The following is a 19,274-nucleotide window of genomic DNA, read 5'->3' as shown; positions in this document are numbered from 1 at the left end:
CCTGTAGCCCAGAGAGTTACAGATGTGAAGAACGATTACAGATGTGAACAACAAAGCTGAACAATTAACTGAAATGGGAAAACTAATTAATTCCCTGCTTAGGGTTACAGGTCTGATAAAATTTCTTCCCGAGTATACCGGTGGTTATTGCTATCTATGGTGGAATTATGGAGAAAGGGAATGTTTTGCTCTGATGATTTGTACAATAAAGCAACATCTACTTGGAATCTTACTAACACTCTTACAGCCAGAGAACTCCATGTATACCAAAAGCCCTGTGTGAAGAAAATGAACAAATAAAGACTAGAGTAACAAGAAGGATATTAAAAGGAAAAGGGTGATGAAAACCAAAAGTTGTTATATATAAATTAAAAAATGGATTTTAAGAATTCGCATGTACTTAATAAATCTAAGAAAGTCAAACCCTGAAGTCATCCAAGAGAAAAAATAATGAAAAACAGACAGATATTGAAATCCTATGAATTATTCTAGTAGGTCCTCCCCTCCTCTTGCAAGAAGATGCGAGATGACAAATATGCAGGATCCATAGCTTTATGCCCTCAGTAAAAATAATAATACCCTAATTAGAATACATGATTTAGTTCACAATGCCTTGTCTAATCAGGCAGAATTGATAGATGGTTAAAAAGAAACCCTGGGAAACTGGTATTAATGTATCATAAATTGGTCCTTTCTAATTATCTAAAGCCTAAGGGCATTTTATCTCTGAGTCAGCATAAGCTGCACTTAATACATTCTCTAGAGCCAATTACTTTGGGGGTTCTACCTAGTACTGATGCTGTAAAGGTTGAATATTTGTTATTCAACTATAAATATGCCTTTGCAGTAGTACCTTTCCAAGAATGGCAAACAGCCAAGACACTATATTGTAGGAAAGCTGAGCTTCTGGATATAGTGTTAACTGTTTCTAGATTTTTTGAGAATAAGGACTTTCCTGTATTAATTCTAGAACAGAATTTCTGGTTCATTGTGATGAAAAACGCTTTAATAATGGAGAGAGCAATGAGAGGGTGAGCTTATAATTCTGAATACTTTTATAGCTCATGATTGTCCAGATAGGGATAACTCAGAGTAGTTAGAAAGAAGTGAGCACAAACCACTGCAAGAGAGTCAGCTAGAGATTATGGACAGAGATGATAAGTTTATCTTTGAAGGAAACAGTCTTCTGAAATAAATTTTGTGCTCCATCCATCTAGTCTCAAAATGAAGTAATATTGAGTTTAAAGTATTTGATAGAAATCCTGTATCATCAGACAGACTGTGACTTAAGGCCTAAAGTACTCTGGATATAATTTTTAAAAGACAAGGAAAGTGGTGATAGAAGCTAATAAAAGAGGAATGGGGATGGGAAATGAACAACAGAGTGAGAACCTTAGAGCATGCAATAGTTTAGAAAGGAAAACACTCCCCAAAGGGAGGGTATAATTGTACCGTATCTACTATAAACACTGCATCAAATAAGGTTACTTTTTGACTTGGCAGAACTGAGTGACTCTGCGCCTAATAGTAAGATCAACAGGAGGAGGGAGAAGTTAGGAGAGGAAGTGAACAAAGAGAAATGGAAGTATTTCTGCAGATAAGAGAGGAAAAATGGATAAGAGTGAAGAAATAGGTTGACCAACTATAATGCAGGACAATCAAGTCCTGGAAAAGTTGAGTTAGAATATTGTAAAATTAAGCCTTCAATGAAGAATTTTGGGATTTAAGCAATTTGATATTTTGGGGTATCAAGAAACATGTTCTCAGAAGAAAATAGATTTAAATGAATTTTAGATCTAGACTGTAGAGGTCAGATTAGGTTATAAGAAAGGCAAATCAATGGCCCCACCTCAGCACACATAAACTTCTCAACTCAGTGTTTCAAAGGCATCCAATGTACAGACTGAGGTGCATTGGTGGAGATCTTCATGGCCTGCACATTCCCCAGTGAAGTGGTAAGGGTGGAGGAGAATTGGCTGGGGCACCAGCTAAATTTGGTATAACCATCAGTCCCAGCCTCCTCCCTTCCTTGGCCCCCCAGAATGCCACAAATTTCTCCCCTCCCCACATCTGTGGCCAGTTGGTGACCTTATAGAGGCTGCAGCATGGTTTTTTCCACGTCAGCTCTGAGAGGGGCAGGGCAGGGGCTTGTAGACTTCAGATTCTGAATAATTATGGCCCCATAGTTGATGTCACGAGGCCATAGGAATGCACCCTTTGTATGTCTATAGCAGGCATGTCCAAAATCCGGCTCGGGGGCCAATTGCGGCCAGTTTTCAAATTTCGAGCGGCCCGCAGCCTCTTCTCCCTGCCGGCTCAGCCTGTCACTCATCCCCGCCAGCCGGCGTTTTTCCCTTCACCACACAGCGGTTCCCGCAGCTGTCCCCTGCTGCCTCCTGCTCCTTCAAGGCTGGTGGTTATATTTCACCAGAAGATGGCAGTAGACCTGAGTCAGCACTCTCACCACGTGACCCTTGTGACACAAGGCTTGTGTGCCCATTTCTAAAATGGCGACTGTAACTAAAAAAAGGAAAGTTGACAGCGAGGGCCGCCGCTTCCAGGACAAGTGGAAATTGGAGTATTTTTTCACTGAAATACGAAACAACTGTGCCTAATTTGCCAAGAGACTGTAGCTGTTTTCGAAACATGCTAACTACAACAAGCTAACTGGGAACGAACACGGCGAAAAATTGAAGGAACTGGAAGCTGCTTTAACGGCACAGCAGCGCTTTTTCACAAGAGCCCGTGAGTCGAATGAAAATGCCACAAAGGCAAGCTACGAGGTGGCAATGCTGATTGCCAAGCACTGCAGACCTTTTACTGAGGTTGAATTTATTAAAGACTGCATGATGAAAATGGTGGAGAAAATTTGTCCTGAGAAGAAGCAAGAGTTTGCCAGTGTTTGCCTGGCTCGTAACACTGTGGTACGGAGAATTGAAGACGTTTCATCTGATATTAAGAGACAGTTAGAGGCAAAAGGAATGGAGTTTGACTTTTTTCATTAGCCTGTGACAAAAGCACGGATGCATCTGACACTGCTCAGTTATTGATTTTTTTGAGAGGAGTGGACAATGACATGAATGTGAGTGAAAAGCTACTTGACCTCCAGAGCCTTAAGGACCAAACAAGAGGAACAGATTTATTTGTTTCTGTTTGTTCCGCCATAGATGACATGAAACTACCGTGGAATAAAGTCACTGGGATTATTACGGATGGCGCACCTGCCATGGCTGGCGAGCAAAGTGGATTATCAACCCTAGTCTGTAACAAAGTCAGTGAAGAAGGAGGCAAAGCTATAAAACTCCACTGTGTTACTCACCAACACTTTCTCTGTGCCAAACATCTGAAATATGATCATGTTATGAAACCAGTGATGAAGGCTATTAATTATATTCGCTCCAAAGCCCTGTCCCACCGCTAGTTTCAACAGTTTCTACTTGACATCCAGGCTGAATACGGAGATGTTGTGTATCACAATGAGGTAAGATGGCTCAGTTGGGGGTCTGCACTGCAGCGCTTCTATTCTCTTAGGGAGGAAGACAACCGTACGTCCATTTAAATCATGAATTCACCTAAGCAGAATTATAGATTTGTCATTCCAGGAGAGGCATGACATGGAATGGCTGATTTTAAAAAATTGCACTCACATTTCCTAGTACTTCTTAAGGCAGAGTGAAACTACAATGATTAAACTAATTCAGGGCTGCAATTTGAAATCCTCATGTGGTCATATAATCGCAATGATGCTGGAATGAGGAACTTCTTTGTTTAGCCTTGCATATGTAACAGGTCCAGGCTGTGACTTCTGGGTTTCCTACCTCTTCAAATGTTCTGCTTCCATCCCCCAGTTGGAGTAACCCAATTTAATTTTGTCCAGTCCTTCTATTAGAGGCTCATGGAATCAAGCAAATTTTGGATGCTCCACATCTACGTAGACACCTCTCTCTGTTATAACTCCTTGTCAATTCCATACCTCCATCAAAGTTTTCAGTGCAGTAGGCGTCATGTACAGCAGTCCCATATGTGAGAACTCGGTCACCACAAAAGTAAGGCAAAAGAAGAGAACACAGTGACAGGCTAGTTCTATTTTCCAAACAAGATTACCAACAGTTGGTTGCAGCAAAAACAGAAGCATGTTGTGGCACCTTAAAGCATTTTTCCTCAAGCAGCTGTTCTCCATAAGTTTCTGTTTGAGTGATCAAACTATTCCCAAGAATAAAAATTCATATTTTCCCCTCTTGTCCTTGTCATGCTTGATCATGCTAGTGCACCCAGACATGGCCCCTTGTGTCCTTCCAAGGTTAATGAGGCAGCTTCCAATGCTCTAACCCAGTTTGGTGTTTCCCCAGCCTGGTGCGGCCTAGACATGTTGGTGTTCAGCATGACAGAGATCTGAAATGGATTCCAGTGACTTCAGATGTCTATGAATTTGACCTGTGGCCTCCACAGGAGATTGGCACCTTCTAAGTCCTTAAGATTCCATAGACTTGTAGACTGTATACATAGACTTGTATATTTTCTGGAATACAAATGTATTTATATAAAAATATAGAATTTCCTTGAAAATATGCAAATATGCATGTATAATTGCCACTTAAAAAACAACCCAAAACAGTGTTTCATACATCTCTGTTCTCTCTTCATCTTCTGCTGTGTAGCACTCATTTTTATGCACTCCCCTCGTGGGTTGTACCATTCTCAGAAAAACGTGCAGATCGGGACATGCCAAGAGGACAGCTTCTTACATCCTTTCTGAAGGGAGAGGGGAATTTAGCTTCTGTCAGTGAGCAGACAATGGAACAACAGGGGCCTGACAGTCTGCAGACCACACATTGGACATACTAAACAAAATCTGTACAGCCCTGGCTGGACTGGCTCGTTGGATGGGAAGTTACAATCCAACACATCAAACTTGACAAAGCTGCTGTAAGCAAAGCCAGGGCCTGGTGATTCACGGCAAGGCTCCAGTTACCGATTCATTTTGTTATGCGTAATGGTAAATTCATGCCTCACATTTAAGCCCTGAAAATGGCCCAGAGGCCTGCATGTGGCAATGAGCTCTTGGCGACTAGAGGGCAGGGAGTTGAGCAGCAGTGCTAGCAAGGCCAAGGGATGATTCTGCCCAGCAGCCCTTGTGCCGCTTGCTGCTAAAAGGGCTGTGCAGACTTGCTTAAATAAGTTCCGTTTACTTCTCTCAGATCATCAGCAGCTTTCATTCCTTTGTCTGCTCATTCAGGGAATCTAATCCCCCCCCCCCCCACCACCACCACCACACACACACTTTCCTGGTCTTGTATTTGTGGCCGTTGTGCTCTTCAAATCACCCAAAGGCACATCGTTGCAGTATAGCCTAAGGGAAAAAATGCATATTTTCTGACTTTTTCCCATTTTTTCTATGACTTAGTTTGCATAAAATTCCAGAAAATGAAAAGAAAAGTCTAAAAATTCTGTATGACTCAGAAAAGGCCAGTCCACTGGGAATCTGTGGGCTGAATTCGCAGAAATCCGAGTTCACGTGAATCGGTTGTGGATTCCTCCATCTCAGCCTTTAATGGACCAAGCCTGCTCTTCTGGGAACACCTTACGTAATGCAACCCACAGGAGACCGAAAGGAAGAGCTGCAGCATTTCTTCCTCCAGGTTTTGGCTTTGCACATGTAGCATTCTTGACCACAGGATTATCTGCTAATCAGTCATGAAACGTAATTGTTATGGACATCCATTAACCCAAAAGGCTGGTGTGGGGTGGTGTGGTGGACTCAGAGCTCACAGGAACACAACCCCAAAACTCTCCTTGATAATGGAGGCACTGGAATCATGTGCCGCCACTGCCGCCACAGAAAATTCCTGGTTCCTTTTGTGCTCTGCTGTAATCCTCACAGTAGCTGCGGAAAGCGAATTTTCCCACCATCAGTGTATCGCTCCATGTGGCAATGAAAAGTATTTTGCTGTGGCTTGATCTTGAATAGGCACTGAGGACCCGTTCGGTGTGCCAAAGCCTTGCTCCTGGTCTGAAAGCGGGAGCTGGGACTGTTTGCTGGTATGCAGCACAGCTAGCGTCATTGCTGGACTCTCTGGGGGCGACGGTCACACTGAGTGTCCGTACCGCAAAATGTGCCGGTGCATCATGGCCAGCAGGTTCCCTTTTAGTCCACACTCAGAGAGAAAATGGAGTCTTGCTGCTTTCTGGGAAGTAAGGGTGCCCCCTCTTTTGCTTTAAGGCAAAGAGGGACAATGCTAATCGCAAGCATTTTGGAAGCCCCGACCGCCATTCATGTCTAATTAGTTGATAGCTCTGGATGTTGACAGACAAGCCTGAAGTTATTTCCCCATAAGAAGCTGGTTAATAAATTCAGAAAGACACTGGAATTTCTCACTGAAGATTATATTGTCAGTTCTACTGTATTGCCAGGGTGGGGGCTGATGTATGTAGATATAGAGATTCAGTCCTTGCTGGTTTTAATGAGCTCCATGGCGTGGGTGGCTGCATAATACTGCTCAATAGCTCGTCTATCACTGATGGAGGGATTATGCTTAGCAACATTGCTTGGCAACCAATCTCAGCATCTTGTGTTCTAGGAATATCAATTCTTCTAAAAAGAATTGGAGATAGTACAATCATCTGCTTCAGGGTTGCGAATGGTGGCAACTTTCAGGCATGCACCCCTCGTGGCAAGCTGTCCCATGCTCTGCAAATGTGGATAACCATTGGGCTCTGGATTTCCCCCTTCTCTCTTTCAAGCAACAGATAGTTCTTTGGCAAAACCTATTTATTTCCCATGTACATCCAGCAAGCTATAGCAAGCAAAGAAAGAGCCTCTGAGCATACACAGAACAGTTTGTTGTACCCAGAAAGGATTCCCAAGAGTCCTCTTTTGAGTAACCCTGCACCCCACCCCTCTAGGAGTGCCCCTTTGGAGATAGGTTGGGCTCCTAGCTGTACACAAGCCTCTAGTTGGCTAGCCCTTCACTCCCAGTGCTGCGTCATGGGGTCAAGGATCAGACTGGGCTGCTCTGGCTCCTCTCTCATGTCCCCTCCCAGCACTCCAGATCCTGTCAGTTACCAGAGTCTGTCTGAACACCTGGAGTTGGTGGCCTCAAGATAAGCTCCTCCTCCTCCTCCACCACCTCTGTGTCTGCAGGCCTTGTTTCCCAGGCCTCACCATCCTCTTCGGAACAGGCAGTGCCTACCTGGCTCTGAAATGAATGCCAAGAACAGCTGCATCTTTCATTTCCAACAATTACTTACCTTCTCCATCCTGTCACCCACCAGCTGGGTGGGATTGCAGCTGCCATAACTCCTAGCCAACATGGCCGATCGAAAACTGGATAGTGAATGCCATAAGCGGGCAAGTCACACTTTGTCTTGGCTCACAGGACCACAGGGTGCTCATAAGCCACAATGGCTTGTTAACCACCCTGCACACACCAGTTGCATGGTAGTCGCATTTGCAAAATTACCCGCTTCTTCTGTTGTTTGCACCTAGCAAGGGTGGCTTGTTGTGGTCTGTAATAAACCACCCAAAACGCATGGGCTGTTGCAGCATTACAGAAAGGTTCATTAGCCACTCCAGCAAGTCGCCTTCACCAGCTTCAGGTGACATGAGAAGTTGCACTGGCAAAGGTAATCACAAACATCTGGCCAGCTTGTGATCAGCGAGTTACCCAACCTGCAGTGGTACAAACCAAACACCTTCCTTTAAATCCACCAAGAAAGCAGAAAACAGCCACGGGGGCTTCTTCTGCCTGCTCCTCCCACAATCCTGTTTTCACCTCCCTCACCTGGTATGCCGCACCCTTTTCTTCATCCTCATTACTGCTGCAGGGGAAAGCTCAAGCAGTTGTTTTGCAACTGATGTGACAAAGCTTTTCTCTAAAGTAGGCAAAGGGTAGATCACACCCCTTGAGTGGAGCATTGACAAGTCTCCAAGGGACCATCCAGGACAGTCTCCCTCAACACAGTGTCTGCCAGATGTGGACAGCTCTTTCCATCATTTTCAGCCAAGAGGCAAGACTGCTTTGCAATATAACCCACTCACACTATTGCTAACCTTTGGCCATGTTTTCTGGGCCCAGTGGAAGATGCAGTCAAAATATCTGGAGGCACCACTTTGATGAAGTTGGACCATAAGGAAGGCTGAGCACCGAAGAATTGAGGTCTTTGAATTGTGATGCTGGAGGAGACTCCTGCGAGTTCCTTGGACCGCAAGGCGATCAAACTGGTCAGTCCTAGAGGAGATCAACCCTGACTGCTCTTTAGAAGGCCAGATACTGAAGATGAAACTCAAACACTTTGGCCACCTAATGAGAAGGAAGGACTCCCTGGAGAAGAGCCTAATGCTGGGAAGAATAGATGGCAAAAGAAGAAGGGGATGGCAGAGAATGTGGTGGCGAGATGGAGTCACTGAAGCAGTTGGTGTGAGCTTAAGTGGACTCAGGGGGATGGTGGAGGACAGGAAGGCCTGGAGGAAAGTTGTCCATGGGGTCGTGATGGGTCAGACACGACTTTGAAACTAGCAAGCAAGCAAGCCTAGTGTCTGTTGAGAAACTTGCCAAGAGTCTGCAGCAAAGATTGGTCCTTGGTCTGATTCAGCCAGAGGTGAGGCAGCACCAGTAGCGCCTACCTACCTGCTTGGAATCCTGGCTGCAGGCCCATCGGGCAGCAGCCATAGCGAAGCTGCCTCCATTTTGAATTTTGCATTTCTCACAATGGCTAACATAATGTTGTTTGTGGGCGTTGTGAGATCTCAACAGTGTGAGCAGCTTCTCAAGTCCAGCAGCTGCTGTTGCTGGGAAAGCCCAGAGCCTGGAGGCCTGGACATGTGCTCAGGGTCACATGTAAAGCTTCACGTCGAGGAAGAAGGGGCCACCATGGATCATTTTGCCAGGGGCTCCCTCTAAACTGGGGCTGGTTCTGAATCCAGTACAGCACCTAGGATCACTTATTTGGATTATTTGTTTCTTAACCATTAAAGAATCCTGAATATTCACTTTTGGTTTATTAACTCTGGAAACAAGTCGAAAGAAACAAAAAATAGACCATGCATGGCTTGAGTCATAAAAGTCCTCATGCTGTGACTAAACTCAGAAGTTTGAAGCCAGCCCTGCAAGAGAACAGGAAGACCTTGCAATAGAGCCGTTGGGAGGGGAATGCTAAAAGTAGTCCCCTTGTTATGTTATTATTTTCTATTAATTCTAAGATGTTTATCCTGCTAGTCAGCCAAAAGGTCTCTCGAGGGGGCTACCAATCCTCTGCGTGAGTGTGTGTGTGTGTCAATAAAGCAAATGAGATGCTACAATAACAGAAAGCAGAAAAAACAAACCCCAGCAAGCAACATTAGCTAGTTAGTGAAATGTCTTCCCAAATACAAAGGAGTCACTGAGTTCCCCAAACAAAGCCAGCAAGGTAGCCCCATGAGCTCCTTCAGGCAGAGAGTAGCACAGAGGGTGCCACCACCAAAAAGGGCTTCCCGGTTGCCGTATGTGTTACCTCTGAAGATGGTGATACCTGAAATAGAGCAGCACCAAGGACTTCAGAGCACATCTGCCGACTGTCTTTTTTGCACGTGTGAAAGGGAACAAGCCAAGCAAGCAGTTTGTGGAGGAGAAAGGAAAAGCTAAACTGACAGCAGTCTTTAAAGGTGCAAGCCTTTAAAGTCACAGGGTAGGTGAGCCATAATATGCATCCAAGCGCATAAATAATTTTTAGTAATCTTTGCCACTCTAGAGGAGGGAAGAAACATGTGTTTAGACAGAAAAATCCCTACATGCCTTTCTAGATTTAGATAGGATTGCGCCCCAAATGTTAAAGATGAGCTCAAGTAAGAAAGCAAGTGGAAGGCAGCCCACACCTTCGATAGACCAACTTCCCCAGCCTGGTGCCCTCCAGATGCTTCAGGTGCAAACTTCCAACAGTCCTGACTATTGACAGTGCTTGCTGGGGCTGATGAGAGCTGAAAGCTGACAGGCTATGTGAGCTGTGACTGCCCACATTTCCCCCTATTTTTCAGATGCTATCTGAACAAGATCTATGGGTGATGCAGAGAAATGATTCGGACTGCAATCATATCCTAGAACTCAGATCATTGCTCCATGTTGTCTATATTCTTCTTCCTCAACTCCCTTTTTTGTGGTATTCGTCTGGACTTCAAAGACTGCTTAGTTCCCAACTCTCTACTTCTCCAAAAGAAGCAGAAATATTAAATGCAGCTAAAGACTAGCATCAGGAGCCCTCCAAGAGGAAATGCTATATATACCCAAGAATGGAAGGCCAATATATCCTCACATCTGAAAAGTAAATAAAAAAAAATCTTAGCATCTCCAACACAGACAGGTAGGCTAACCGTATCCTTAATAATCTGACAATGAAGCAGCAGCAGCAACAAACCTCGTACAACTAAACACCTCACAAGCTGAAAATCCCTACATCCCTATAAAGCAGCCTTCTTCAAGCTGCTTCCCTCCAGATAGCTTGAACTACAACTCCTATCATCCCCATCCAGCATGACCATTATGTGCATAAATGAGCACAATAGCAAGCTAATTCAGCAGTTGGTCTATCAGCCAATCCATTAAAAGGGGCTTCCCAGAGGGCAGAATCTCACACATACTTAGGGGGCTTGAAACCCCGCTGAAGCTGATGTAACACTAAGCAGTCTGCATGCAGGAATGTTGCTAAAAGCAGTATTGCACGATCCTCGGCTTCTTTCTACCTTTCTGCCTGGAAATTAGACACAGTAGCACTATGCTAGCTTTCCTGCTCAGCACAGAACTGACATAGCTCTTGCAGGATTCTGGATTTTTTTGAGCCCCTCTGTTTCTCTGGAGGAAATGGAAGGATCTTAGTCTGAGGGAGATGATGCTGTTTCTTTCAGGCCTTTACTCTGGCACATCCTGACACACCACTTTAGGCAACAAGGAGTAGTACACAATAATAAGAAAAGGGATGCTTTGTTGATGTACCATCAAGGCAAATTTCCTCTGCAGCACTGTTTGCTGTATCAAAACTAAGTTAGGCAGATTGATTGCCTGCCCAAGCCACTGTGGCTGCATACTCAGGTTAATTCTTACTGCAATACAATTTATGGGAAGGTTCTCACAGATCAAAATATAATTGCCCAGTTAGACATTGCATGCAAAAGGCATGAGCTTGCATTAATTCCCTGTCCAGTGAGGTGAAAGCCAAATCCATTTTCCTGCTGCGGATTTGCTTTTTCCAATGCGAAGGGGGGAGGCAGTTTCCCACCTCCCACACAGTCTGCAAGCCCAGTGCTACCCCCGCCACCACATCTGAAAAACATCATCCTTGTATTTAGTAGCTTTGAGTCACTCTGACCCAACCACATAGGTTAGGGAACAAAGTATTCCACATAAAGATATGTTGATAGTTAATATTCTCACCAAGAAGGATAAAATAGTGTTCTTTGCAGGGCTATTTTGAGATCTGATTTGGGGGTAGAAAACAGATGGCCTTCCAGATGTTTTTGCTTACAACTCTTATCAGCCCTCACCAGTAGGGTGCCAGACTTGGGAAAGAGAAGCAGGCCAAGGACAACCTCTGGTGTCTGTATTTTCCCCACCCAGTTAACTTGGCTGTTCACTCCAAGAGCACTGTGGGAAGGATACATACAACATAGTACAGCTTAACATTGTTCACTGTGAATTTATTAATGCATTTCATGTACTTTGTAAGCTGCTGTGGAAAAATTCATATCCTGAAGATTCTGCACCTCTGTAGTTTTCTGAGTTACGCACACGCTGAGAGAGTGTCTTCTTTTCACCATGACATTTAAGTCCTTGAATCTATTATTGGTTACAAATAATGTCACTCTCCTTTTGTGTATAGCAAAGCTAGCTTAAACCAGGGGTGGGCAGTGTTGGGCAGCCCCTGGCCAGTCTCACTGCGGGCTGCACTCCCATTTCTCTGAGAAACAGGAAGGGGGAACAGCAGCCTGTGGCCCAAATCCCATAGCAAGCTGCTAGGGAGCTTCAGAACAAAGTCAATTTGAATGCGAGCCACATTTGCCTGTTCTAAGCAAGACCCTCTCGACCTGCTCTGGGGACCTAGGCAAGGCTCCTCACAAAAAGACATGCTGCTGCCCTCTCTTGGCTGCCCAGCTACCTTCTCCCACTTCCTCGTATCCCTTCCTCTTACTCTTCCCTTCTCTCCCTGGCTTGGTCATCTCTTCTTCCCTTTTGCCCATCCACCTACAATACTTGAAAATGAAGTGAACGCTGCTCTGAAAGGACTTGTCGATGATAAAGTACCTGGATAGACAGGACCCCAGCAGAACTATTGCAAGCTGCAGAAAATGAATCAGTCCAAATCCTAACAAGTCTATGCTAACAAATATGGAAAACCAAACAACGGCCCACAGACTGGAAACGTTCCATGTGCATTCCAATCCTCAAGAAAGGTGATGCAAAAGAGTGCGGCAACCGTGGGACCATTGCATGAATCTCCCACACAAGCTAAGCGGTGCTCCAAGTGTTGCGACAAAGACGACTGCCTTATATGGAGCAAGAGATGCCTGATGTTCAAACTGGATTCTGAAAAGGAAGAGGCACGAGAGATCATATTGCATATATATGCTGGCTATTGGAGTGCACCAAAGAATTTCAGAGAAAAAGATTTAGGATATCTAGACTGCAGCACGGCCTTGGACTGTCTGTATGACAAGCTTTGAATGGTCCTAAAAGGAATGGATTGGCCTCAACATTTGATTGTCCTGACGCATAGACATGGACAAGAAGGTCTTGTTAGGAAAGAGTATGGAGTAACACCAAGGTTTCCTACAGGCAGAGGTGTCAGACAAGGAGGATTTTTATCTCCCTATCTGTTCAATCTGTACGCAGGGCATATCATAAAGAAAGTAGGACTAGAATCAGAGGAAGGAGAGAAAATTGGTGGAAGACATCAGTATTTTAAGATATGCAGATGACAACAGACTACCGTCAGAAAGAAGCATTGAAATGACTCCTGATGAAAGCGAAGAAGAAATTGCAAAAACAGGACTACAGGTAAATATTAAGAAAACAGAAATCAAGATCACAGAAGAACTACATAACTTTGGTATTAATAATGAAGAAAGTTGTGAAAGAGTTTACATAACTCGGCTTAGATATCAGTGCAAAGGGAGACGGCAGCCAAGAAATTCAAAGAAGACTGAGACTTGGAAGGGCAGCAATGAAGGAACTAGGAAAGATCATCCAGTGTGGGCATGTTTCACTAAAGACCAAGGTCAAGAGCATCCAGACCACTGTATTCCCCATCACAGCCTATGGATGTGACAGCTGGACAGTGAAGAAAGCTGACAGGAGGGAAACTGATGCATTTGAAACATGGTGCTGGAGGAGAGCTTTGTGAATGCCCTGGACTGACAGAAAGATGAACAAGTGGGTCATACTTCCTAGAAGCAAAAATGAGAAACAGAGGCTGTCATACTTCAGACACATCGTGAGATGGCGATCATGCTAGGCACAGTGGAAGGCAGAAGAAGAAAAGGAAGACCAAATATGAGATTGACTGAACCCATTAAGGAATCATAGAATCGTGCAGCTGGAAGGGGCCTACCAGGCTATCATGTCCAACCACCCACTTAATGCAGGATTCAGGTCTCCCATCCAGATTTCAACCAGCTCTGATCCTGAGCACATGGCCTTGAACTTATAAGAGCTAAGCAGGGCTATCATGGACAGGACATTTAAGAGGGCTTTCACTCATGGGGTTGCCATAAATTAGAGACGATGGCACAGAACAGTAACAATTCTCCCACTGGAATCAATGAGATGCAAATATGTTAATCCATGACTGTACTCCTTCTCAGGGCTTAGTCTGCAATGTGCCAGTGCAAAAAACTCCCACACACCTTGCTTTTGATGGTTTAGGCTTACGCACTTATAGTTAAGTTTCAGATTACCTGGAAATTATTGGCTGTTTTTCATATTGCTTTGTAAATCTATCTATGCCATTTCCCAAAACTCTACTACACCATATGGGGATTTGGAGCTAAATGGTTACACACAGACTATGGCTCAGAGGTGAATTTAGGAGACACTCACGGCTTCCCTTACTCTGCCTGTAGGTGCCCCATGCAAGGAAAAGAGATCCCAGGTTGTTGTTTGAAGCATAATTTTTCTTTCGCTGTACACCCACAGCTGCCCTGAGGGTGGCCTTTGGGCAGCTGTAGGCAACCTCTGCCTCCCAGATGTTTTGGCCTAGGACTCCTATGAATCAGGATTGCCATGGCCAGGCTAGCCAATGGTGAAGGATGATGGGAGCTGTAAGCCAAAACATCTGCAGTACCTCAAACTGCCACGGGGAATTGTTGCAATTTAGCCCTGTTTCTGATGGGAAGAAAAGTTGGCATGAATAATACTGTTGTCTTTATGTTTTAACTTCTGCTTAGGTTTCTACCCCAAAGGGGCACTCAGAATAATGGCAGTAACTTATATATCCCAGGTTGGATTGTTGGATTGTTTGTTTGCTTTAAAATGAGGATTAAGGAGTTCCTGTCTTAGATTGTCCTACTGAACTCAGCAGGATCTGCCTTCAAGTAAGTTTGTATAGCATTGGGCAGTCTGAAATATAGATAAGGGTGCAAATGTAACTCATAACAGACATTTCAGTTATGTCACTTGAAAGCTCTGTATAGTTTTAAAGACTTGTTTCTCCTTTTGTTAAATGCAGGCAGATGTGTTGGCCTTCACTTTCTGCAGAATGTTAGGCTTCCTTGAAACAAAGAACAGTCGAAAAGGCCTGTTCAGAAAACTGCATTTGTATGTGGTGAAGTTAGAAGAGGAGAGAAAGGGGGGAAATAAAAGCTTTCTTTGCAATCAATTTCACTTGTCACGGAGCCAGCAGTTCTGCCCCAGGGAACCTCTCTGCTAATGAAAGAGAAAGATGTTGCAGCTAAATACTTCATGTGCCTTATGTGGTCAAAGGGCAGCAGAAACAAAGCCCAAGAACAGGTGCGTGGGCCAGCTCCTAGAAAAGCCGGTTTGGTATGAATAAAACTGGACCTCTTTCAAAAGAGCTCTAACAGAAAGGAAAATTAGCAGAAGCACCAATGGGAAAGAAAAGGCACCCACAATTTGCATGGGAAAATGGGCGCAGATGCCGTTTGACTTGCCGGTCTCTCATCCTGAGGGTGGCTGGAGGGATTTTAAGGCGATGGATTGAATGGCAGCCCCTAATTAATACTGAAAGGGACTCCAAAGGACTTATCATTTGCGTAGTATTCACAAAGGGAGCAGGGAATCACGTGGAACAAACAGGGATGGGCCCTGAATGAACTGCAAGGCTGAAGAGATGCCTCGCAATGAAGAAGTGTGAAGCAGCTGAAATGAGAACCTCCTCACAAGGGCCTTTAGACAGTATCAGTAGAGGCATTTACTTCATGCACAGATGTGAATTGTCTCTCTCATACACACTATTATAGAAGTTCACTCTCTTCATTCTGCCTTTGACTATACCGGAGAGTAGGAAGCATTTCTTTCACTATCTAGGTTTCTAATTCACCTTCCAGTGAACTATCAACAGAAGTAACATAACAAAAACCCAAACAAAATATTATGATAAAGTACAATAAAATAATCACTGTTGAGAATAAAATCATACCTATACTGGCTGGGTCACCTCTCAAGGAAAGCTGACTTAAAGAGGTGGGCCCTAGGACGCCATCTGGCGTTGCTGATCATAAACCTCCAAACCTGGGAGATTATGGGCATCCAGTCAAATTCAAGAGAAATGTGGTAGTGAGGATCGCTCTGTACATCCTTCACCCCACCACCAACCCCCAAACTGTAGGCAGTAAATGCCAGCTATCTACTCACAAGGAAGAGGCGATGAGGCAACTCCTGGATTCCTGTTATCCTGGCAGAGCCATGCTCCTTCTCCTCCCGGCCTCCCCAGGAATTCCAGGGAACCCCAGACCTGCAGCAGGCCTGGAAAGAACTGTGCCAGTTGCAAGGGCAGAAAAGGGCACTCTGAGGTCAGAGTCCCAGAGTCCCAGGCACCTCCGAATGCATTTCTGACCTATCCCATGGCTGTCTAGCCAGCCTCCAGCTGCCCAGCATCGGAATGCCTTCTTTTCTTTACATTTTAATATGCATTCATAGACGGAAGGGAGAAATCCATTGCTCTCCTGCTTTTCATATGGCTGTGTGAATAGAGATATTGTAGTCTCAAGGATGCAGCTTATTGAAGGAGAAAAACTGGGTTTCCAAAGCTCGTGAATTCATCATTTGGCCACGAGGAAGAACTCAGTACATATCCATTGCCCATTTTGAGCTGAAATTAATGGAAAACGAGCCTGGTTCATGAAAACTCTAAGTCAGGCAGGAAGAGGACAGAAGTCAGGCCAAGTCCTATGCAAGCAGTCAGTGGATTTGGCCATTTACAGAAACTAATGTACATTGTGCAGCTATTTTTGCAAAGAGAAACAGTGGTGCCTGTCAGTGCACTGTGCAAGAGAATTCATCCTCCTGCTGCAACTGTTTCTGGGAAGAAGGAAGAATGAGCTGTCTCTGTTTTACATGGAGAAGGCGTCATTAATTCACAGCATTTTTGGCCACAAGATGTGCAGGTGGTTAGATGGCTTCAAAAGGAATGGGGGGGTAGGTAGGTCTTTCCAGATTCAGATGCAGTGGGCCACTGAATGGCAATTACTGGGGACCCCCCAGTAGAAGAAGCCGTTTGTCTCCATGCCCTGCTTCTGGCCTTGCAGCACTGTTGGAAGAAGTATGGTAAACAAGATGGACCTTTGGTTTCATCCAGCACAGCTGTCCTCAGTGGCTTCGCAAAGGAAGAGAAAGGAGGGGGAGCCAGGATTTCAGAAGAATTGCACTCTCCTCTCCTAGGGTTTATCTACTGATATCGTCTTGTTTATGCAACACTTCTACCACTTGCTGAAGCCCATTTTTTCTCTGTGCAATTGTCAAATTCAGTACTTTATTTCCACTTGTGTACATCCCTGCTCAAGGCATCAGATAAAGTGTTACACAAGTGGCCCAGAAAACACTGGAGAAAGTGCTGTATAATGCAGTATAATTTCATTAAGCTAAATGCCACTTGTACCTGCTCTGCTAATTGTGCTCGTGATAGTGCAATTTTTTCACTAGCATAACATTGGATATAACCCTTATATTCTAAATATAACAGTTTGAAAAAAAAACCTTAGAAGTGTCTGCATATATATGCACATTTATATCCTAAATGTAATAGAATCTATTAATGCATGTGCATGCTTGGAACCTATGATTAACACGCATTTCAAGCACTTGTACTTTCCCAAACATAAATTGTACCTTGGAATGATGAGAGCCAAGGTGCACTTCCAGCTTCTCAGCACTAGGAACGTAGGAAGTTGCCACCTATCAGGGCAGACCGTTTGCCCATCTAGCCCAGTATTGTCTGATCTGACTGGCAGAGGCTTTCCAGAGTCTTAAGCAAAAATAGTAACATCAGCAGCTAGAATCCATTACAAGAGGAATGGACACAGAGGGGGAACCATTTGAACAGTGCTTAATGTGTCAAACTGGTCATTACTTTCACTTTCTAAATTTCCATTTGCATTTTTCCTTCCTGGTAATGGCTTTAAAGACCCTGGAAATATATACTTAATCTGCAAAATACTTGCATGTCACAGGGAGAGACCTTGTAGAGGTTTTTTTTCTATACCTTATGTGCAGGGCATAAGGTTGGGGGTGGAGGGATGGGATTTATATAATTTGTTCCTGCCTTTTTTATTATTGCATCCCACTCTTGAAGGAGATAAAAGGGGAAGAGCAAAGAGAAGGAACTTTCCATTGCCTTAATCCCCCCCCCCACACACACACACCATTTGTCTGATCCAGCCGAGGAGACCTCCGGAGAAAAGCAGGATTCCTTGTAGCTATCCTTTTCTGCTGAGAGTGGAGAAAAGGCTGTCTCCTGCACCGCATGGCTTTCCAGGGCTCGCATAACTTAGATGCCAAACCAGAGGAAGACCACAACATGCGGTCAGTGCCCCATGGCTGCATCAGGGCTGTTGTGTTGTTTTAACAGTTAGAGCGTCCCAATGTTGAGCTGAATTTGGCTGCTTCTCCACAAAAATAGGGAGGAGGAAAGTTTCTCTTATTGCGGGTGCAGAGATCTCCAGGCTGGGGGGGGGGGTGGTGCAGATCTATCTCCCCCTGGACTCTGGCCTTGCAGAGTTCCCCAGGTTGCCTTGCCCCTGCTTACTTGGCCTTGCCCCCTAGCCCTGCTTTTTGTGCCACTTCCCCCCCTTTTAAATAGGTTGAAATGCCTTCCCTAAGATGCAGTTACTGGCAGTAAGAGCTAAATATGCTGGCATGGGGGGTGGGCTGCTCACCACTAGCATGCAGCCCCCAAAGAGCTTCTCCGGAAAGGCGTGCAGGTTCTAACCTGGCGCATGTTCTTCCCAATAGAGTTTCTTCATTGATTGTGCTGTTGCTGCTCTATACTTCCTAGAAGACCTTCCAGCAGAGCCTCAGATTTGGGGTTCAAATGAGCCCTTTAAGGACCCCTCCTTCCGCTTGCTCCAAATAAGCAGTAAGGAATCCATGAAAGGTCAGCCCTGTATCTCATTACACTAGATTCCTGGAGCCATCACGGAACCACAAAGCCCAATGCAGCAATCTTCCACCCTGTGCAATTTCATGAAATGACAACACTCCACTATACATTCCCATGCTTCCAGTCCACCTTTTGGCTTCCATCTGTAGTGAGCAAGAAACCTGTGGCATGAGGCACGATGCCATCACATCATGAGCTTTGTAGTACCCATGTTACCAAGGAGAGGACAAGAGGCAGAGCTGGCGTCTTCAGCAGTAGCCATGCACCTTCTGCAAGTTCTGCTTGGAGGTCTAGAGAGGGTTCAGACAGGGTAGGGGTGAAACTCAGCAGAACCCATTCCTTTAGCATTCGTGGACTTCCTCTTGTGCTTCGCTTAGTCTTGAAAAGCAAGCTGAGCCAAGAAGTCTACAGATACTCATGGGCCAGAGCTGCCCCTGGCGTGGCCAAGCGATGTGCATGCGCAGGGCTGGTGTGGGGCTCCATTCCTGGAGAACCCCACGCAAGCAGCCTTCCTTGTCCAGTGCGCATGGGGCATTTATGCAGCTTATGGGGCTTGATTCGTGGTGAGAATTCAGGACTCGGCGTGGCAACAACGTGGGAAGGAGATCCCCGTGAGGGGAGGGTGCACGACTTGTGATGTAAAGGGCCTTTCTTCCCACTGCTAGAAGGGAAGGGAAGGGAAGCTTTTCCCAGTGGTC

General features: G+C 45.0%; 1 protein-coding gene across 1 annotated transcript in view; it reads left to right on the top strand.

The window, feature by feature from the left end:
• Positions 1-4,004: 4,004 nt before the first annotated feature.
• LOC123026275 (deubiquitinase DESI2-like) overlaps positions 4,005-19,274 on the top strand; it is a 47,030-nt gene continuing 31,760 nt past the window's right edge. Inside the window, exon 1 of the mRNA XM_044435699.1 lies at positions 4,005-4,046. Within this exon, the coding sequence (XP_044291634.1) occupies positions 4,005-4,046 (42 nt within the window). The remainder of the gene's footprint in view (positions 4,047-19,274) is intronic.

The sequence above is a fragment of the Varanus komodoensis genome, unplaced genomic scaffold (genome assembly GCF_004798865.1).
Source record: "Varanus komodoensis strain SLA01 unplaced genomic scaffold, ASM479886v1 scaffold3, whole genome shotgun sequence".
NCBI classification, from domain to species: Eukaryota; Metazoa; Chordata; class Lepidosauria; order Squamata; family Varanidae; genus Varanus; species Varanus komodoensis.
The sequence above is the reverse complement of the archived record's forward strand: the minus strand, read 5'-3'. Positions and strand labels throughout refer to the sequence as shown.